We start from the raw sequence: 22,357 nt of genomic DNA, 5'->3' as shown, positions 1-22,357 counted from the left end.
TGGTGATGAATGAAAGTTCAGAAGTTGTAAACCATGATGTTTGCATCAAAGAAAAGAAAAGAACGATATGATTTTGTGATATTTTGTTTTTTGATTTAACTTTAGTTGTAATTTTGTTTTAATTGATTTACAAATTACAATCACAAATCACAATTAAAATTAAAAACAATTTAAACATTGAGGTAATTTTGAAATTTTTAATATGTTAGGGACTTAGTTGAAATATTAATAGATGTAAGGATACATGATAAGTACCATATATATTGTTGTACCATATAATTCAAAGTTAGTCAACACTGCATCCTCATTGGTCAGATTTGGAATGTATCAAAACATTCCAAGTAAGGAATGTACCATAGAATTTTCCATTAAATAATGTCTCTTTTGATAGGTATACTTATTACTCATTGGCTGCTTGATTTTTGGTACAAAGTTTGAAATTTCAAGTGGAATTATGCCTTCAAGTGGAATTATGTCTTAGAATTGTTTGTGATAAACCTGTGATATTCCGACCAAATAAAACAAATGCATGCACTTTACCAAAAAAAAAAAAAAAACAAATGCATGCATTAATATGCATTTACTTTTTTGTCTATTGACGAAACAATAAACATCACCGAAACTCGCACAGAACTATGATGAAGTTTTAAACTTGAATCCGAGTAAAAGTTTGAATCCTAATAGCTTCATACCAAAGTTGCTTATCAAAAAAAAAAAAAAAAAACTTCATACCGAAGTATATAATTATTTTTTCAGTGGTACAAAAAAAAGCCACAATAAGTGTGTGTGTATTTAGTTAATTTTTAAGCTTATGACATGTATTTCTTAGGAAATATATAAGATGGATTTGGATTGCAAGTCATGCAGTCATGAGAGATATGACCGTCCGATTAAGATCGGGCGGTCCAGATTTAAAGCGGTTTTAATTAACCTCTCATCTAAGACCATATACAATGGAGGAGTTGAAACTCCTTTCAACTGCATAATGAGTCCCAATGATGTGTTGAACTTGCTGTTGAAAATGAGATGGAGGAAAGAGATGATGAAAAATTTCAACACAGTTGAAACATGACAAGGGGGACACGCGGCCAAATTTGTGTGGCTTAAAGTTGGCACGTGTATCACACGCACGAATGGTGAGAGTGGCTTTGCTTTCACGCGGAGAGAGAATGTGTTGGTGATAAGATCCAGCCACGTGGCTGGCTGCGATTGGCTGGCCGGATTTTTATCCATTTAATACTTTTGAACTCAATTATTTCGTTGCAAATTAATTTTTTATTTTTTCACCAAAATTCATGATTTTTTTTTTCTATAAATAGAGACTTGGTTCATTTGATTTGGACACAGAAAAAAAAAATTGATTTTTTCACTATATTAATCTTATTATTATCTTTCTATTAGTGTTAATCTTGAAGTATTAGTCTTTTTTTTGTGAAATGGATCCCAATAATCATTTCAACAGCCAAAATTCTTCTAATTATCCCAACAATTTTCAAAATCTCAACAATTATCAAAATCCCAACAAGTGTTAATTATTTTAATTTAATTTTAATTGATAATTGTAATTTTATTTAATCATAAAAACAAAAATATAAATTTAAATAAGAATATGAAATAAAAAGTGGTGGGGTAGAGAAAGTGGTGGAGTAGATTGTTGAATGAAAAAACTATTGGAGAGGATAAAAGTTGAATGTGTGTTGAATGATTAGGTGGAAGAAAGAGAAAATGATGTGAAGTGTTGGGAAGTGAAAAAGTGGTGTTGAGAGTGTTTAACCATTGTATATGGTCTAAGAGAGGCAACTTTGTTTCCTGCAACTCTTCTTCAGAAATAGGTCCATTCTTCAGACCACAACAAGAAACCATTATATCCATTAGAGGCAGGGAAAATAAAATGCCACTTCCCACATATTTGGTGAAAAATGTAAATAAAAAATATGCCTAAGTTGTAAAATGGATTTCAACTTGCTAATATAGAAAGGAAAATTTACGCATCATATTGGTGACTATAATTATCTAAAAAACCACAATATGGAAGCATCCCATAACCCTATACAGGACCACAAATGATTATTTAAGAAAACATATCATCCAAACTTGACATAATTGGCTTGATGAGATATAGCTAATGGGTAAAATAGCTTTACTTCCAGCAGAAGCCTTCTTTGTTTGCCATCTCACAGGAATTTTTCTATACTTGTGGTCAAAGTTGACTTGGGCACAGCGCCAATAACTGCATCTTTCTTTTCACCGTTCTTGAAGATGATGACGGTTGGAATACTTCGAATCCCATACCGACTAGCAGTTGAAGGACTCTCATCAGTATTGAGTTTGTAACACTTGAGCTTACCCGCGTAATCCTTTGCCAGCTCATCAATTATAGGATGACACACACGGCATGGACCACACCATGGAGCCCAGAATTCTACCAACACAGGAGTGTCAGATTCAATTACAAGGGATTGCCAATTTCCATCGGTAATAGAAGCCACTGCAATATCCAATAAAATATAAAGTTTAACTTTGCTCAGATATGCAACAATTCTCTTGAAAACATAAAGCATAAGATAGTTAAAACTTTCATCACAAATTTTCAGTAATATGAAATCCTGAGCTGCAAGACATGCTAATCAAAATCAGATGATAAATGCAGCAACAACATTGAGAAACATAAATATCTGCTCAGTGCGCTAGGCTCCCATCAAGCGGAGAGGTTGTTTCCAAGATTTGAATCCGTGACCTCAAGTTCACAAGGCAGCAATTAAAGGTTGAATCAAGGCTCGCCCTCTAAGATACAAAGTACTACTAAAAAAATATGTTTAAGTTGGATTATAAAAATGAATTTTTTATTTAAAAAAAGAGTTTTGGTTCTTTCTTGTTTCTTCAGCTGGGAGTTAGACTATAAGTCTATAACACTTGGGCAAACTATAGCATTTTGGCAGGTTTATTGAAACAAAGCAAATAAATGCACAATAAGATATTGGTCAAAGGACTGTGAAAAGTCTAATAGGACCAAAATCAATTTGATAAACTAAAATGGAGGTAGTGACAAACCCAGAGGATGAATCCTCTATACAAGATGAATAAAATAGTAAAGTAATTGACAATGGATGGAGATGATTCTCCGTGCAAAAGGAATGAAAAGTAAATAATAGTCTCAACAATGAGAGCACCCTCTCTGAGATGGGAATCACCCACTACTCAACCCTTGAATTCCCATTTCACACTCATCAACATCATGCCCTCCACGACACATTCCCCTTCAGTACCGTTATAGCAACCTCACCTTTCTCACCTCCAATCACAAAGTGCCGCCTCTGTCCATTCAGTTATAATTTCCCCACTACTTTCTAACTGTTTCCCTCTAGACTCACTGCACTTCATAGCAATCTTATCAAAGTCACAGCAATCACATCATACAATTTACAACATAAACTAGTATCGGCACTCACCAGTACATCAATCCTGAATGTTTCACATGTAAAATAGATTGATCTAGATTATTAGGAGTTGTCATGATTTGTCGTTACTATCCTCTCAATGATGGTAAAAACTCTGATACTCTGAAACAGCTTCTTCAATTCTCTCTATAAATGGGGATCAGATCATCCTTATTAAAGGGAGATCCATTTCAACAAGTGTGGCATAAACTTCATATCATGCGATTAAAATTTACACATAACATAAACTTCTTCACTATCCTTTCATATAACCCGTCTAATAAACTAGGTCAATTTACAATTAAAACTAAATGAGATGACATCCTCATATGTCAGTTTATCACCGAAAAATAGTCATCCAGAGCATACGAATTAAAATCTATACATGTTTCATGTTCAAGATACTCAGCATGCTGAGAAAGAGAGAAAACCAGAATTATATTTATACTATGAGATATAAAGCTCGAATAGATCTGCGTTTTGGTCCAGCAAAGCCTTTACACATAACTATTAGACTAAGAAGCTCCCAAGAAAAGAAACGGATCAATTAAGTGGCATTTAGTCAAACCAAAAACTGCATAGCATGTTTAGGTATCTAAAATTAGTATACATGCCTTCCATTTTTTCTATTTTGTCCATGATTAACAAGACCACCATATGTGCGATGTTCAATGAGCTAAACAAAATATTGTGAACTCAACCTAACAGTTTGATCAGACCAAACATTATGAACCATATGTATGATGATGTTCAATAAGCAAAACAAATAAATATTGTGAACTCAACCCAACAATTTGATCAGACCAAACATTGTGAACCCACCCAGATATGTCTTGGTGACGTTCTGGGCATGTTTGAAACTATTAACTGATTTGGGATGGGTTTTTGCCACGTCACGTAAGTCGCTAGTTTGTATGGCTCATATAGAAAGAGAGAAAAAAAAAAGTGTCATGACATACTTATCCACGTGACTTCAAATCAATAAAAAGCGGGTACAAACTACAAAGCCATGTGAGAACACCTCATGAAAGGCATTGGTCCATGTGGCTCTATATATAGATATTACTATAGAGCAATGTAGACTCTCTGAGGTTCCATGATAGGAACCCAGTCCCAGGAACCCAGTCCCTGTGGAACCTCGCATTTCCTGGCCACTAGAGGCGGAAATAGGTCACGTTGATCGACAGGGACCTATCCGAGCCTAATTCATGCCCAGGCCATACTTTTTTTAAATAGACAAGGTAAAAGTTTTTTAAAAACCTATTTAGCTAAAATGGTCATTTTTATAAACAGCTTATTTTGCCAGAATCACAGATTTCGCAAAATGGCATACCCATTGTGATACCAAACATGCACTAGTAGTTTAGTACCTTGTTTAGATTTCATGTACGGCGGAGTCGGTATTCTCACGTCCCAAGACAAAAATAGTCATGATATTGTCAAATTACCATTTGTTCGGTGTGGCCGTGGTTTCTCAAAATACCAAAAACACATTTGGAATCACAGTTAGTTTGACAAAATGACGGTAGCTAACTGTGATTGGTGCCAAACCCACCATGAATCTAAACATGTACTCCCTCTAGTCCCTTATATAAGAAAAATTTTGCTTTTTAGATTCATGGAATGATTGATATATCTGGTTCATTTGTTAGACCAAATACATCAATCATTCCCGGAATTTAAAAATTTAAATTTTTCTTATATTAAGGATCGGAGCATTAAATTAGGTCATAGGGATCATACCACCTAAACACCCTTAATTCTACCTAAACTTTTTTTTTTTGTTACAATTCTACCTACACTTACAGAAACTGCAACAGAAATTTCACCAAAATACTAATCAAAATACAATAACAATTCGTACGAACCCAAACAAAAAATCAACTACCAAAGCAAAAAAAAAAAAAAAACAAAATTGTTGATCACATGAATAGTTTTCAACAAATTACCAGATCTAACAAAATCTGAAAAGCAATTAGGTAAATAATTGAAACCTAACCTTCAACAGCGGTATCACGAGCCTCACATACAACGCTTCCGCGGCGAGGAAAAACTCTGGAGGAGGATTTACTCCGCAAACGAGTGGCGGCGAGTGATCGGAGCTTGAGGGCGGTGTTGTGAGGAAGCCTGGCAGTGATCGGGCGGGAGGAGAGAGAGGAAGCGGTGATAGAAGGAGGGAGTTTGGAGGAGCGAATAAGGGAGAAGGATTCGAGTTGTACGGTAGCCATGGATGCAGAGAATTGCAGTTCAAGAAAGAGTGTGGTGATCACTGTGAAAGAGACGATAGAGGAAAAGTTTGGTTTATTTTTTGTTTTTTAGTATTGATTGATATGTTTTTTTAGATTAATAATTGTTATGCACAAAGTGACAAAACTTTTGTATTACAACATGGATTGGATGATTAGTAAAAAAAAAAAAACATGGATTAGATGAAATCACATTTTATTGTGGTTAGTATTATAATGTTAATTTTTTTTTTTGTTGGGACTTAACCATGTACCTCATGCTCCTTAAACTTGAGTCAACTAGTTTAACTAATTGAACTATCCATCTCACCCCTCACATGGTTATAGATGAAATCACATCATAATGTTAGGTTAGTTTTTTTTTTTTTTTGCTACAAAATATTGATTTTTTTTTTTGAATAAGCTACAAAATATTGATTGAAGTTTTACTGATTTGGATGTTTATATTATTTGAGTGAAGAATGTGTGGACGAGGATGAGTTTCAGCTAGGTTTATTTCGTCTCATTTTAAATGATTTAGTAAAGATATATTATTCATAAATATTAGTATATGAGATGTTGGATTTGTTTCACTAATCGGATATGGGGTCTCTCGAGCTTTTGTGATCCTAAAACACTTGACTTGATGTTTCTCCCGAGGTCTCATGGATTCTCTAATAAGTGGTATCAAAGTCTTGATTTGACTTGGTGGTGGAGCAGGAGTGCATCCCTGATACTGGATCAATTATAGGATGTGAGAACTCACATTTGGATGGTTAGGTCTAGCATTGACTATGAATGACAAAAATGTTGGATTTATAAGAGATATGACTTATTAACCTAATGTCTTGAGGTTTTGGGTGGAGATATGACGTCTCTCTTTTATGATCCTAGAGCATTTGACATGATGTTCTCCCGATCTCCCTTAGACTCCCCAACAAGTGGTATCAGAGTCTGGTTCAGTTTAGTGGGCGAGCTGGTGTGGATCCTAGTATTATATCGACTTTAGGATGTGAGAACTTACACTTAGGAGAAGATTGTTGGATTTCAAGTGTGAGTGATCTTTTTGTCTTTGAGGGGGTAATGAAGTAGGGTTTTGAAATAGGTGGTGAAATTAATGGAGTGATGGGGCTAAGTTAGGGTGGATATCTAGTGAGAGGGGGGTATGGTATGTAAACAATATTGGGTAAATAGTTTACATTGTTTGTGTGTAATGCATTCTATAAAGGTGATGTAGTTAAGTAGGATATGGTGAAGGCATATTTTAACCTTCAAAGGTGATAAATGTTCTTGCTACAAAAAACTTGACTTAATGCACCATAATTTGCTACATGAGGTCTCAATGTGGCTAACCATGGATACTATCAACTCAACAATTTTTCCTTCATTCCCATTATTCTTGAGACCACAATAACAAACCATTGTGGATAGGGGAAAGAAATGCCACATGTCAACAATATTGAGTGAAAGGTGGAAATAAAAATATAAGCTAAAGATGTAATTTGGATTTCAACTTGCTAAAATAAAATGGAAAACTTATACATCATATTGGTGACTATTATCGATGATGCATAGATAGATACAAATATGAAATACATCAATTTTTTACAAATTAAGGTGGGATGTCAATAAAAAACATTAGTGGTGGTTGGCTTAGTGATTAGACGTGAATATAGTGATGATCTACGGTGATCGAAGTGATGGTTGACAGTAATTAAAGTGGTGATTGGTGGTGGTCAAAGTCGTATAGTCTGTAGTGATTAGAGGTGGATTGAATGGTGATGATCGACGGTGGTTAAAGTGGTGGTCAGATTGATGATCAAAGGGGGATAAAAGTGGTAATCGATGGTGGTTATAACGATGGTGACGGTAGTCAAAGTGCTAATTAGTGATTGCAGGGATAGTGGTCATAATGGTAGTTAATGTGGCAGATCGAAGATCAGAGATAAAAAGTGTGCAATATACTTCATTAATTTTTTTTCTTAAGTACAATATACAATATTATTGTCAAAAAAAAAAGTAAGGGGGTGCAAAAAGTAAACCGTAAATATAAAAAGGCCCAAAACCAAAACAATAGAAAAAGCCAAAAGTAATCGTGCAGTTTCGTACTCCAATATTCTTCTTCTTTTTCTTCACCTTCTTCACACTCTTCTGCATCTCAACACCAAACAAAGTACAAACCCTTAGATTCTTTGCTCGCCAGGATCGTCAGAAAGAGAGCTCTGGTTCTCCTTACATCCAATCAAAGTATGTCACTCCTTCTTTGTTTTCCCTTTTCCTTTTAGCTTCTTAGGGTTTCGTTTTGTTTTGTTTTGTTGCATTGTATTATATATCATTATCATGAATCTAGGTTTCTTATATTTGTTGCATATTGCAATTATTATATTGTATCTTGATTTTTTTTTAGGTTGGTTTACTTCTGTAAGTGTTAATTTCAATTTTAAGTTGATTTTGGTACTTGAAATTTTGTAGGGTAGTTTCTAAAGCTGTAGAAATTTAATTGGATTGATTATGATGTTAGAGAAATTATATTGTTAAGAATAGATAGATTCCTATAAAAGGCATGGATCAAATCTTAAGTTTTAGTGTGTGTTTGAGTTTTAATGACAAAATATGCTAATAAAGTTTTGATTCGAGGGAGTAAAATCAAAATCACATTAAATATATATTATAGACTTGAATAGATTCATAGTCTGGATGATAGACTTAGTCTCAGTATAGGTGATGCCATATTGATTTTAATATAGATTAAGATTGTTTGAGATATGCCTGTTTCCTGAGAGGTCACTTGGTTGATGATTTGTTCTTCAACTGAGAGGTACTCAGTACGAGACCTGGCACCAAGAAAAAGAATGTTTGAGATATAAACTTTGCAGTAGTATTATATGCTTAGATTAAATTCAGTACTTTGTGAAAAACTATATATTTGTTATTCTTATTTCTATTGCCGTGGTATGTCTTAGCTGCTGCTTTATAGACTCAGTATAGGAGTATGTCTTAGCTGCTGATGTATAGACTCAGTATAGAAGTATGTCTTAGCTGCTGCTGTATAGACTCAGTATAGGAGTATTTTCCATTTTTTCGGCTGGGTTATTGGTTGCACGGACTGGATTGGAGTCTTGGTTTGGGTACTGGTTTCTAGCTTAACAGTGGCTAGCTTTAGATGGTGTTTTGCTGCCTTGCTGTTTAGGTTTGTGGTGAATGATTGTGGAGTGTGAAAAGGGGTACTCAATCAAACACTCTTATTAGAGGATTATTTTCTTTTGTATGTCAAACTTATAATATTTAATATAGTTTGATTAAAAATAAAAAAGAATGATGTGGATTTTTCTTAGGAGTTTTCTCTCCTAATGGCTTGTTGTTATAATAATAGATAGTATTTTCATTATGTGCCATGTATTGATTTCTGATTGTGCATTTTAGGTCTCTCTGTATGCCTGATTTAGTGGTATAATACCTGTAGAGTGATGGAAAATACCCCTCCCCTGCAATTTCTATTTCAAATTTATATCAGCTCTCTTTTTATACTTTTATTTATTTTGTTTTTTCCTTGCAAAAGCAAAGAACTTTTCTTTATTTCACTAGAAAACCAAAGTAAAACCACGAGGTTTACTTTTCCATGTTGATGGATCTTATGGCTGATGGTTGACTGTTACCTTTTTTTACCCTTGTATATTTCTTATTCCATTAGGTTTATTTGTCTTTTTGCTGTTTTTTCTTTTGTGAATTTAGTGCTTTATTTGTTTGAGTGGAGGTAGTTGGAGTTTTAGATGGACCAGGAAACCAACACTACTTGGGTAAGGTCTTTGAGATATTTTGGACAATATTGTTGATGAATGCAGTTAATAACTATCTGCTTTAAATTGGTGCATTTACGAAATTTTACATTGTTTAAAAAGTTTCGACTTTTCTCAATGTACCCTCCTTACTTCCCAAACCCTCCTGTGGTGGGAGCATCTTTCACTGAACCACTCTTTCTTCACTGTGATATCTCCAGGCATGTATATACATGCCTTGCTGTGCCTGCATTTGCTGTGTTTAAGCAGACCATAATTGGCTACCATATGCCATTGACATTTGAAACATATTTAGTAGTGCTACCATTGGAATAAGCTGGATATTTGAATGGCAAAACCTTACTCATGGTGTCTGTGTTAACCTGTCAATACCTGTTTAAGTAGAAAAACTTATTAAAACCCCTTCAGTCTGCCACCCTTATTCTTTTAGATTCTAGGCCCAGACCAGCATCAGATGCACTCTGTTTTCATCTCTCTCTCTCTCTCTCTCACACACACACACACACACACACACTGTGTTTTGAGTTATTCAATGTTAGTAGTGTTAGATGTTTTGCAGTGGTTTCTAAGGTTATGGGATCTTATCCATTCCTCTTTAACTAGTTTTGAAATGTAGTGCAACTTAATATGTTTTTATCTATGTCTTCCATGATCATCTAATGGAATTTGACCTGCATCACCTCCCCTTACATTATATTTCGTGGATTTTGAAATTCAATATATAATTGTTTATATAGTTAAATACATTTGAATGATTTGATATATTTTTGGGTGACTAATGGAACAGTTAAATTAGTGAGATAATATTTCCGTTCAATAATTGATAGTAATGCACAATTCTTTGGTTTTCAGGTTTCTCTCCATTGACAAAATTATCTTCTTGTTTTTTTTTTGCAGAACTTTCTCCTAGCTGCAGCCATGTCGTCTTCTTTCCTTCCCGCCACAACAGAGTCCATTGCTCAGGCATTGGAAGCTAAAGACCCATCTGAGGCCATCTCCATTCTTTATCGCGTACTTGGTGATCCTTCATCTTCTCCCGAAGCTCTGCGCATGAAAGAACAGGCCATCACAAATCTCACCGACCTGCTCAGACAAGAGAACAGGGCAGAGGATCTGCGCAGCCTTCTCACTCAGTTGAGGCCATTCTTTTCCTTGATTCCCAAGGCAAAAACTGCGAAGATTGTGAGGGGAATAATTGATTCTGTTGCTAAAATACCCGGGACATCTGAGTTACAAATTTCACTCTGCAAAGAAATGGTGCAATGGACTCGTGATGAAAAACGTACCTTTCTGAGGCAGCGAATTGAGGCAAGGCTTGCTACTCTTCTGATGGAAAGTAAGGAATATTCACAAGCTTTGACTCTCCTTAATGGCTTGATCAAAGAGGTTAGAAGATTAGATGACAAACTCCTACTTGTAGACATAGACTTGCTTGAAAGCAAGCTACACTTCTCCCTAAGGAATCTTCCAAAAGCAAAAGCTGCCCTCACTGCTGCAAGAACAGCTGCAAATGCTATTTATGTTCCACCAGCTCAACAAGGTGCCATTGATTTGCAGAGTGGAATTCTTCATGCTGAAGAGAAGGATTACAAAACTGCATATAGTTATTTCTTTGAAGCTTTTGAGTCTTTCAATGCTCTTGAAGATCCAAAAGCTGTCTTTAGCCTGAAATACATGCTTCTGTGTAAGATTATGGTGAGTCAAGCTGATGATGTGGCTGGAATCATATCTTCTAAAGCAGGCCTGCAATACCTTGGACCTGATTTGGATGCGATGAAAGCTGTTGCAGATGCTCATTCAAAAAGATCCCTGAAACTATTTGAAACTGCTTTGAGAGACTACAAGGCACAGTTGGAGGAAGATCCAATTGTTCACAGGCACTTGTCATCCCTGTATGATACCCTTCTGGAGCAGAATCTTTGCAGATTGATTGAGCCATTCTCAAGGGTTGAGATTGCACATATTGCTGAACTTATTGAGCTTCCCATTGATCACGTGGAGCGGAAGATGTCTCAGATGATTTTGGACAAGAAGTTCGCTGGGACATTGGATCAGGGTGCTGGATGCCTTGTCATCTTTGATGACCCTAAAACCGATGCTATATACCCTGCAACTTTAGAAACCATTTCTAATGTTGGGAAAGTTGTCGACAGTCTTTTCGGTAGGTCTGCCAAGATAATGGCATGAAATCTCCATCGGGTTACTTTATTCACATATGAGTCATTGATACTTTTGTTTTCTTCTTAATGATAAGTAGGAAAGCATTTGTTTAGTTTATGAATATGTCAAATTGGAAGATATTAGTTTTTGAATTGGTTGATCACTAAACCATTTCGGGTGTGGCCTTATGATAATGTGTTTGGATATTTGTTCTTGAAAATTAAATGCATGTACGTGTTTGTATTTCAGACTCTTTTTTTGTGTTTTAACCCTCTGGTTTCTAGGGGAATGCTGTTTTTTGGAAACTAAATTTTGAAATCCAATTATGATGGAATTCAAAATTTAGTTTCTGATTTTTTTGTTACTTTCTAAAACTTTTTTTTGATGAAATAAAATGCTATAATTCTTTAGTTTTGTTGAGCTTTTAAGATCCTTGAGGTCATGGTGGATGGAGTCGTTGATATGTACATGATGAGGTTTGTAATCTGATCAGAATTTGTTCTGGCTCACTGGTTGAAACAATGTAACCTACCATGTCGCCCTTGAATTGAAGGAGATAGTGGATGGATGGGGTTGTAGTTAGGTCACAAATCAGTTTTGGAATAGGTTGACCATATTATAATTTAGGCATGAATACATTTTTCGTCCCTAAATTTATTTAGGGAAATTGGTCATTTAACTCGGGGAAGAAACAGTCTCATATGATTTTTTTTTCTTCTTTTCGGTTTACCATGTTAAAAATATAGTTTTTATGGTTAGCCACAAAATCATTTTTCTCTTGTTAATTGAAGTTTTTACACATGCAAGAGCCATAATCAAACTTGTAGCCACTTGTTTAATTGGTCTAATTTTTTTACCATTTAAACCAATCCATTGATAAAAGTTTTATATAATTGTTGCCAGCTTTATTTGTGAGTTAGTAGGAAAATGGTAGAAATTACTTCAAAAGGAAAAATAACATAAATCCACTCATTTGTTAGAAAGAGTGTTTTTGAACGTAATGATAAGAGGAAATTATTATGCGTAATATTTTCTTTATTTTGGAGATATTTATTAAAAATGTCTTTACTCAAGGTACTTTTCTCACATTGAAATATTTTTATTTTAATGAAAAAAACTCCATGACATTTCTCTTCTCTTTATTCTCAATGTTTTAACATCCATTTTCTGCCCTCACAAATTCTCAAACAAAAGCTAAATAGTTTATATTAGGGGTGCTAGCGGTGCGTTTTGGTTCGGTTTTAAGCATAAAAGTCATTCTAACCGCGAGATAAAAATGTAGGTGGTTCAGTTAGTTTTTAAAAAGTCATGCAAACCAAACCAATGCGGTTAGGGTTGGTTCGGTTTGTGCAGTTTATCACGATAGAAAAAATATTATAATATTTTCAATTTTATACAAAATAAACATAGAAAATTTTAATTTATTTTATTGCTTACATGATACAATATGCATATACATAAATTGTGTATCATAATAACTTATTTTTAATACCAACAATATAGTTATGGATCGCGTGAAATGATATGTTTTGACAACCTACTATTTTATGGACTCAATTTGGGTTGATTGCTAATAGTTGATTGAGTTAAGTTAAGTATTGCGGTTTGGGTTGGTTCGGTTTTCTGAAATGAAAGCCGCAAACCAAACCAAACAGTGCGGTTTAGAAGAAAAATGACCGTGCAGTTAAAACTAAATGCGGTTTTTTGCGGTTTCAATTTGGATTGGTTCGGTTTGCGGTTTTACTTTTGGATTGGTTCAGATACGATCACCCCTAGTTTATACACATATATGCTTAGTGAAATCACTAGTATGCTCGGGAAATTTCTGGTGTCCGATGGTGGTCTCGTGGAGGCGCTCCGGCGAGTGGCAGCGACCCTTGGATGGAGCTCCAACAAGAAGAAATTACAATATATATTTTTGAATTAATTCATATTTTTAGTTTAAATTATTATTTTTATTTTTGACAGATGGTTTAAATTATTATTATTAATTATAAATTTATATATTTTACTTAAAATAATCGAATATGGGAGTAGTACTCATGACCTATACATTGAAATAAGAACATTTCTACTAGACCAAGTTGATTTTTTTGTAAATTTTTAGATAAAAAATGACCTTACATCAATATCACTAGTTGGAAGGTACAACTTTGTCCTGAAAGACCCAAAAATTTCAATCTAAAAGGAACAAAGTCACACGTTCTTTGACACATACAGAGAATGATGAAAGAAAAAAAAAAAGACTATCAATTTTGCATCTAAGGAGCTAAGGGTCTTCTCCAGTTACATATGAAGTTATGAATCATTCACATTGAAATTGCATTCAGACTATCAATTTGAGGGATATCGTTGGACATAAACTCAATTTAGGGACATCAAGGGATATATATTCAATTTTGCATCTAAGGCAATAAAAATCTTCTTCAGTTACATGTGAAGTTATGAAACATTCATTCGCATTGAAATTGTTCACAACATAAAGGATGTTACGAAAAAACCATAACTGAGAGATTCTTACGTTACAAGTGCAAGCTACATTAAATAAAGATATCAAATTATCTCACTTACAGAGAAGAATATATAATTAATGCCAACATTTTACACTTTATGCAAAGTGAACACCACTGAAGTAGACCTTTGTAATGAATTGATTGATACCCTTAATTATAGAAAATCAACAAAATCCATTGATGAAAAAACTGCATTCAGACTATCAATTTTGGGGGACATCGTGCGCCATGAATTCAAAATTTAGGGACATCGAGGGACATATATTCAATTTTGCATCTAAGCCAAGGGTCTTCTCCACTTACATGCGAAGTTATAAATCATTCACATTGAAATTGTATTATTCAAAGTATCAATTGTAGGGACATCATGCGACATAAACTCAATTTTTAGGGACATCGAGAGACATATATTCAATTTTGTATCTAAGGCACCAAAGGTCTTCTCCACTTACATGTGAAGTTATGAAGCATTCACATTGAAATTGCATCCAGACAATCTATTTTAGGGACATCGTGGGACATAAACTCAATAGCGACATATATTCAATTTTGCATCTAAGACACCAAGGGTCTTCTCCCCTTACATGTGAAATTATGAAGCATTCAAATTGAAATTGCATACAGACTATCCATTTTAGGGACATCGTGCGACATAAATTCAATTTAGGGACATCGAGGGACATATATTCAATTTTGTATCTAAGGACCAAGGGTCTTCTCCACTTACATGTGAAGATGTGAAGTTATGAAGTATTCACATTGAAATTGCATTCAGACAATCCATTTTAGGGACATCGTGGGACATAAACTCAATAGGGACATATATTCAATTTTGCATCTAAGGCACCAAGGGTCTTCTCCACTTACATGTGAAATTATGTAGCATTCAAATTGAAATTGCATACAGACTATCAATTTTAGGGACATCGTGGGACATAAACACATTTTAGGGACATCGAGGGACATATATTCAATTTTGCATCTAAGGCACCAATGGTCTTCTCCTCTTAAACGTGAAGAAGCATTCACATTGAAAATTTGAAATTGTGTTTAGACTATCAATTTTAGGGACATCGTGACAACAACTCAACTTAGGGACATCGATGGACATTTATTCGATTTCGCTTCGAAGGCACCAAGGCACACAACCACTCCCCAGTTTACGGTTATGAGAAAATCATTATCAAAGGTCGACTTCAAGTTATGAATAAAACATTCATATTCAAATTGCATTTAGACCATAAAATAAGAATTCATATTGTAAACCACATTTTTTTTGGTAAAAAATTCGTCGCATTAGGGTCATCCAAACATAGCATCTCAATACGCGTTTTAAGAATTCTTTTTGCCACTAAACAATTTCTTTACCGTCCAAATTAGCCTTCTTAAACTTGAATAATCAAAGACTCACCAATTTAGCACATTGTTGGATAGTCAAGATTAACATGTTAATGTTGCAAACAAAAAAAAGACAACATTTTATCAAACAAGAATTTGGAGACCGTGGGTTTGCTTCACCAAAGACAAAATTAAAGATCCAGTCAAGAATCTTAAAATTCTTTTCCATTTCAAATCCAATCAAACAAAGGCAGCAAAATCATGAAACCCTAAAATAACAAAACGAGTGATATTTTGTGTATTTTTTAGGGGACCGTTCCAATATAATTTCTAGGGTTCGAGTAATCATACATGAAAACGAAGAAAACAATTGGAGGCTTCTTCAACTTGTTAGGATCCTTAGCGGCTTTGTTCATATTTTTTCCTTCATGTTCCTGCAACCTCACGCTTAAAAAAAACTCAAATTAAAAACCGAATCGAACGATTAATTACAAATTGTGAATGAAAATTGTTCATCAAAACCCTAAAAATCAAAATCAGAAAATCGCAAAAATAAATAAAGGTTAGAAATAATTTACCCGTTATCGGAAGGTTTGGAACTATGTTGCATGGGTACTCCATTTTAGACGGAGTACCGGTACCGGGTACGTACCGGGTACCGGTACGCGTATGGTACTCCCCCGGTACGCACCGACGCCGTACCTAATTTTTTTGTTTGTTTTTTGCAATGGGTACACGCGTGGTACACCTGTGGTACGTGCGTGGTACACCAATCCAAAAAACACGATTTTTTTTTCTCCTTTTTCTTTTATTATTAGTTTTCTTTTATAGGAAGATTTACATTTTTTATTTGTTTATAATATATAGTTGATATTCGTAGAGATGAATGAGATTTATTTAATATATAGTTGATATTCTGGAAATTGCTAGTCTTACTCGCGGTGAACCTAACCAGAGGTCACTCTTTTTAGTGATGATGAAGAGGGAAATAATTGACTTTGTTTGAGCTAATTGGTTTTTAATTTCATATTTTGATGTTTCGAACAATTTAAATTACATTTAAAGTGTGGTATGATCTTTTTTATGTTTAATTATTTGTTTTAACAATATAACTATATTATTTGATATATATAATTATATTTTTTTAAAAAAATTATAGGACGTACCCGTACCTTAGTTTTTCTAAAAATGACGTACCCCGTACCGGTACCGGGTACCGGTACCCGCACCCGGGCAACATAGGTTTGGAATCAGCTTTAGCTTTCGGCGTGATGAAAAAATCGAAAACCAAGAGAACGAGTTACGGAGCGAGTGAGCGAGTTAAACGAACGAGTTGTGTTGTGAGGTTTTCAAATGAATGAGATTCATGAATTCAAAGTTAAAAAGATTGATAAAGAAAGACGGTAGTAGCAATAGTGATAAAGAAACCAAACTACCAAATCGTTCATGAATTGAACTGTATGCGTTTGTTAGACGTCGATTCCTATTTATATGGGGTTTGTCTAACGGTAACCAAAAATAATAAGTAAAAAAAAACAATTTTTTTTGAAGTAATTGAGAAACAACCATTATTTATTAAAAAATTATATATTTAATATAAAATGCATAAATTTAAATATAAACTTAATATTTTAAGCTTTTTAATATGTTGAAATTCTAAGCTTTTTATTTTAGTTTTTTTTTTTTGGAAAAACTAGGCTTAATCAGTAAAATGGTCTCTTAAAGATATTTTTGGTTTCACATTATTCTCTTAAAGAAAAAAATGTCTGAATAGGTCTCTTAAAGAAAAAATGTCCGAATAGGTCTCAATACCCCCAATCTTCATAATATCATGCCACCACAAAGATTGACCTTTGACTTTGCTAAGATTAGAGTGCAAAAAATTATCAGTCAAGCTCCCATATCTATGCTCTAAAAGTTTGGTCCATAAGGTATTATATCACACAAACCTCTCCACTTCCATTTACAAGGTAAAACTTGGTTGAAATAATTTAGATTCTTTTTACCCAAACTACCTTTATCTTTTGGGAGGCAAATTGTGTCCCAACTAACCCAGCAAATCTTCTTAATATCATAACATCCTCTTCAAAGAAATCTCCTTTGAATACTAATCAATTCTTGTAACACACACCGGTACCTTGAAAAAAGAGAAAAAAATATAATGGGAACTAGAGAGTACCGAATTAATTTTTGCTCAATTTTCGTAAACCTTAGGATTGGAGGGTAATTAATTTTCGCAAAATGTTGTTAATTTGTTATTTTTATTTTTTTTTGAAGGGGAAAAAAACCTTTATTAATCAAAAACTGAAACAGGAGTAATATTGCCTTTATCTTTTTGGATAAAGGGCAGAATACATGGTGGGATGTTATCAATCCATTCCTTGTTGGGTTCTGATTCGGCCCAAATTGCAATTTCATGAGCAGTTCGATTCTTCACCCTTGGTACCCATTCTATCGACGAATTAGGGTTGTTTTGAAGGAAGGTTTTGCAGCGCCGAGTGATACATCCCCAGCTCCTGCGAATCACACTCTTTTCTTTAACAGTGTTCACCACAATTTGCGCGTCAAGTTCAAATATCACCTTCCTTTCTCCCATCCTTTCGATCCATTCAATTGCATCCATTAGCCCAAAAGCTTCGCCTGTTATTACATCCGCATTCCCTTTGTGAGCCCTAGTTGCAACTCCGATGGCGCTCCCATCCGACCTCCTTAGAACCATCCCTGTTAACCAATGGCCATCACTGCTTAGGTGAGCATCCACATTGATCTTCAGGGTGCCCCTAGGTGGTGGACTCCAGCTTATATCGTTATTGCAATCTTTTGTTCTCACGCAAGGATTTTGGATTTGCTGCTCAAAGCCATGGAGCTGGTATTCCTGTATCTGGTTCAACGCAGTGGAGCCGATGTCTTGAGGAGGTAAGTACTTATTCTGAAAAACTAGCATGTTTCTAGCGTACCATATTCCATAGGTGATAGCTATAATAATCTTCTCCATGCATTCTTTATCTGTGTTGTTTTGCATAAAATTGATCCAGTCGAAAAATTCAGTGATTTGGTTGAGCCTTAGGTTTAGATTCAAAGATGAGGCAAACCATACTTGTTTTGCCCATTCACATTCTAAGAACACATGATTGATTGTTTCTGTAGTATCTTTCTCTTCCTTGTCTTGTCTCTTTGTTTCTTTTCTTTGTTTGAAACTTTGAATTCATTTTCTTCACTCACTCACTCACTCTTCCACTTTCTCTTTTTATTATTATTATCATTATCATAAAAGGGTTTCATTTTTTATCGTTGTTATTGCTTGATGGATCCTGATGTTGTTGAAATTCCTCCTCCAATTCACCAAAAACCTTCCAGATTCAAAAAGCAGAAACAACAGGTTTCATTTTCTCTTCATTTGGGTTTTTCACTTTAAAGTCATTGTTACTTTTCTTGTGGGGGAAACTTGGAAGATGAATTCATTTTTAGGGCTGTTGCTATTTTTTAGGAACTCGGAAATGGAATTTAAATCATCATTTTTTTTTAATTTGTGTTATGATATGGCTTGCCCTAGGATTGTACCATATTTGGATTTTGGACCATATTTGTAGTTTGGTTAAGTTCTTAAAAATCATACCTAGTAAACTGATTTTCTCACTCACACTTTTCGGATCAGGCATGTTCAGGTGTCCGTGTCGGACACGTGACGGTGTTGACAACAACATTTAGGATTACATTGAATTGTATTATTTTATCAAATTATCATCTGTATTGATGTGTCGGTGTTCATGTTGTGTCTGGTGTGTCCGTGCTTCATAGCTAATTTTTGCTGATCTATTTGTTTATTTTCTCCGTCCTTTTTAAATATAATTTCTCAATGCAATCAAAACAAGAAAAAATTTCATTTAGGTAAAATCACCTTTCTAGTTGGTTAAAGACTCAACAGAACTTGAACATGTGTATGTATGGCTTCGGTTATCATCGGTATGCTATTTCCCATCATTATATAGACGTTGTTATGAAGCTACTGCTATCTTTAGAAATTAGGGGCTAACATTTAGTCATCAGCTCCATTTTATTTTATCTATTTTTTATGAATGTTTCTAAGAGTTGATATATTTCTTTACTCACAACTAATCATTGCATGTTACTTTTGTAGACAGTTTTCATTAATGTGATTGACCTTGAAGGTGATGACGATTTAGTGGTACTTGGGGAAACATCTCGTAAAAGTAAAAGAAATAAGGGAAAGGCAGTGGTTCCCCCAGGTTTGACGACAATCATTGATGAACCCGAAAATGAAACTCTGAAGAAACTTCGAAGTTTTAAGCAATTCGACACTGTAGTTGATACTTCCGACCATCACTATAATAATTCCTCCTTGATGCAAGTTAGTTGTTTTTCTTGTTTTGCTTATTTTTTAAAATTCTTTTAAAGAGGTATTTTGTTTCAGTTCTAATCCTCTTTCTTATATCCTGAGCAGAATCCAACGAGTTGGGCTAAAAAAATCCAGGAAGAGTGGAAGATTTTGGAGAAGCATTTGCCAGGTGATAGCTTGTAATAGTTTCCATGTTTTATCACAGATCACATTTAGTATTCAATTTACTTTTTTGAGCTGATGGACTTTACTATATGTATCCAATTTCCAATCATTGTTCATTTATTTCCTATCGAACTGTGTTCATTGCTATTGAAATGGTAGGTCCGGTTCTTGTCCTATCGAACTTATAAATACCATATTGTAAAACTTGCTTCTGGCATATTGCTCAACCTGACCCCGTTTTTTCGTTAATGCTCATCAGAGACAATATTTGTGAGAGTCTTCGAATCAAGGATGGATCTCTTGAGGGCTGTGATTATTGGAGCAGAAGGGACTCCTTACCACGACGGTCTTTTCTTTTTCGATGTTTTCTTTCCCAGTTGCTATCCCAATGTTCCCCCGGTACGTGGTATCTGACTGACATTATTTTCGTGTTAACTCTTTTAAATGCAATTCTAACAAAAGGTCATTATTTTTGTGGCAGCAAGTCTACTATCACGTGGAGGTCTTCAGCTCAACCCGAATCTGTATGAGAATGGCTATGTATGTCTCAGTCTACTTAACACCTGGTCTGGCAGCATGAATGAGATGTGGACTCCAGGTGTTTCAACAATACTACAGGTTCTAGTCTCCATACAAGGTCTGATCTTGAATGCAAAGCCTTACTTTAATGAACCTGGATTTGCAAGTTCAAGCGGCACACAAAATGGTGAAGCGCAGTCCCTGAAGTATAATGAGAATACATTCATTCTATCTGTCAGGACAATGATGTATACGATAAAAAGGCCTCCAATGGTTAGTTTCTATTCTTGGTTCATTTCTTTTATATATCTAGAAAATTTGGTTTATTTTTTCTAAGGATAAAACTTAGACACAGTTCCTTAGGTATTGTTGCAACTGTTGTCCAATGAAATTTTGACAGCTGGATTACTTAAGCTAACCACTTAATCTACCGTTAACTATTTCTGGCATCCGTTAACCGAGAGAAAAGCTGACAGTTCTTCCTAGCGCGAGCGACTACCTCAGACTCCGAAAGCATCCAATCGATGCTTCTAAAATTATTATCACAACCATCGTTCCAGAATCATTGCCAAGAGCCACCACATCTTTGTCACATAGTGGAGAGTATCTTTTTCATTGTATAACGTTATCATGCCACTGTGTATTTGACTATTTTTTTTTCCAATCCTTCAAAATCAATTGACAGTAATCTCGTCGTCATTTGTTTTATCATGCAACGGCGCTTGGCAGAGAATCATTAGTTAACCAAATCAAGATCTGAAGTGAAATAGTGAGACATTGAGGAGTTTTGAGGGAGTAAAATGATGGTTATGGTTTTGTTAATTGGAAGAACTGTTTCTACGTTTTATCCTTTTTCTAATATAAAAATGTTGTACACATATATTTCACGGTACTGTTATATATGTATGTAAGTTTTTTTTACACAACCATTGCAAAGTATTTAAAATCTTTTTCATTTCTTGGGGTTCAAGCAACTGATATAAGTAATTTTGTTTTCAGAATTTTGAAGAACTTGTTGTGGGGCATTTCTACAGCCGAGCACACGATATTCTGGCATCATGTAAAGCTTACATGGAAGGTGTTCAAGTTTGCCGTTTTGTGAAAGGTGGGGGTCGAGATGTTGATAAGGGTGGACAGAAAAGCTCAGATAAATTTAAGGCTGATTTACTTGGATATGTCAAGCTTCTTGTCCAAGATTTTGAAAAAATTGGAGTTAAGGACTGTCAGAAATTCATGTCTACAACTGAATCAAAATTTTTCCAAAATTTCTTTTTTAGAATCTTATATTTCAATATAATGAATGTATATTGGGCTTGGTGGACCATTCTGAGGACTTTGATTTTTTCGTCACCGATACGAACTTGTGAAAGTTCAATGAATCCAAACTACCGAAATCAGCCCAGAAATCGAATTTTTCCAAAATTTCTTTTTTATAATCTTATATTTCAATATAATGAAGTTATATTGGGCTCGGTGGACCATTCTGAGGACTTTGATTTTTTCGTCACCGGTACGAACTTGTGAAAGTTCAATGAATCCAAACTACCGAAATCTTGCCCAGAAATCAAATTTTTCCAAAATATCTTTTTTAGAATCTTATATGTCAATATAATGAATGTATATTGGGCTCGGTGGACCATTCTCAGGACTTTGATTTTTTCGTCACCGGTACGAACTTGTGAAAGTTCAATGAATCCAAACTACCGAAATCTTGCCCAGAAATCAAATTTTTCCAAAATTTCTTTTTTAGAATCTTATATTTCAATATAATGAATGTATATTGGGCTTGGTGGACCATTCTGAGGACTTTGATTTTTTCGTACCGGTACGAACTTGTGAAAGTTCA

At 34.6% G+C, this 22,357-nt stretch overlaps 3 protein-coding genes and 1 pseudogene across 3 annotated transcripts; 2 read left to right on the top strand and 2 right to left on the bottom strand.

Moving 5' to 3' along the window:
• Window positions 1-1,971: 1,971 nt before the first annotated feature.
• Window positions 1,972-5,789, bottom strand: LOC123895179 (thioredoxin 1-like). Its single transcript, XM_045945414.1, has 2 exons — window positions 5,437-5,789; window positions 1,972-2,488 (listed from the first exon to the last, which is right to left on the bottom strand). The coding sequence occupies exons 1-2, from the start codon at window positions 5,663-5,665 to the stop codon at window positions 2,175-2,177; spliced, it is 543 nt and encodes a 180-aa protein (XP_045801370.1). The 5' UTR covers window positions 5,666-5,789; the 3' UTR covers window positions 1,972-2,174.
• A 1,956-nt stretch (window positions 5,790-7,745) lies between these two features.
• LOC123895174 (26S proteasome non-ATPase regulatory subunit 11 homolog) lies at window positions 7,746-11,867 on the top strand. The gene is made up of 2 exons (XM_045945405.1): window positions 7,746-7,909; window positions 10,357-11,867. Exon 2 carries the CDS (start codon window positions 10,378-10,380, stop codon window positions 11,644-11,646), a length of 1,269 nt encoding a protein of 422 aa, XP_045801361.1. The 5' UTR covers window positions 7,746-7,909; window positions 10,357-10,377; the 3' UTR covers window positions 11,647-11,867.
• A 5,896-nt stretch (window positions 11,868-17,763) lies between these two features.
• On the bottom strand, window positions 17,764-18,465 carry LOC123896476. Its single transcript, XM_045946855.1, has one exon. The coding sequence runs from the start codon at window positions 18,463-18,465 to the stop codon at window positions 17,764-17,766; it is 702 nt and encodes a 233-aa protein (XP_045802811.1).
• Window positions 18,466-18,774: 309 nt separating this feature from the next.
• LOC123896475 lies at window positions 18,775-22,035 on the top strand (annotated as a pseudogene).
• Window positions 22,036-22,357: the final 322 nt, after the last annotated feature.

Source organism: Trifolium pratense, linkage group LG7, assembly GCF_020283565.1.
Source record: "Trifolium pratense cultivar HEN17-A07 linkage group LG7, ARS_RC_1.1, whole genome shotgun sequence".
NCBI lineage: Eukaryota > Viridiplantae > Streptophyta > Magnoliopsida > Fabales > Fabaceae > Trifolium > Trifolium pratense.
This window is presented reverse-complemented; position numbering and strand designations above follow the sequence as displayed.

Coding starts and splice junctions, on each gene's coding strand:
- LOC123896476 (XM_045946855.1), bottom strand. CDS start 18,465: ATGGAGAAGATTATTATAGCTATCACCTATGGAATATGGTACGCTAGA.
- LOC123895179 (XM_045945414.1), bottom strand. CDS start 5,665: ATGGCTACCGTACAACTCGAATCCTTCTCCCTTATTCGCTCCTCCAAA. Junction 2,489..5,436: donor TCGTGATACCGCTGTTGAAG/GTTAGGTTTCAA, acceptor TGGATATTGCAG/TGGCTTCTATTACCGATGGA.
- LOC123895174 (XM_045945405.1), top strand. CDS start 10,378: ATGTCGTCTTCTTTCCTTCCCGCCACAACAGAGTCCATTGCTCAGGCA.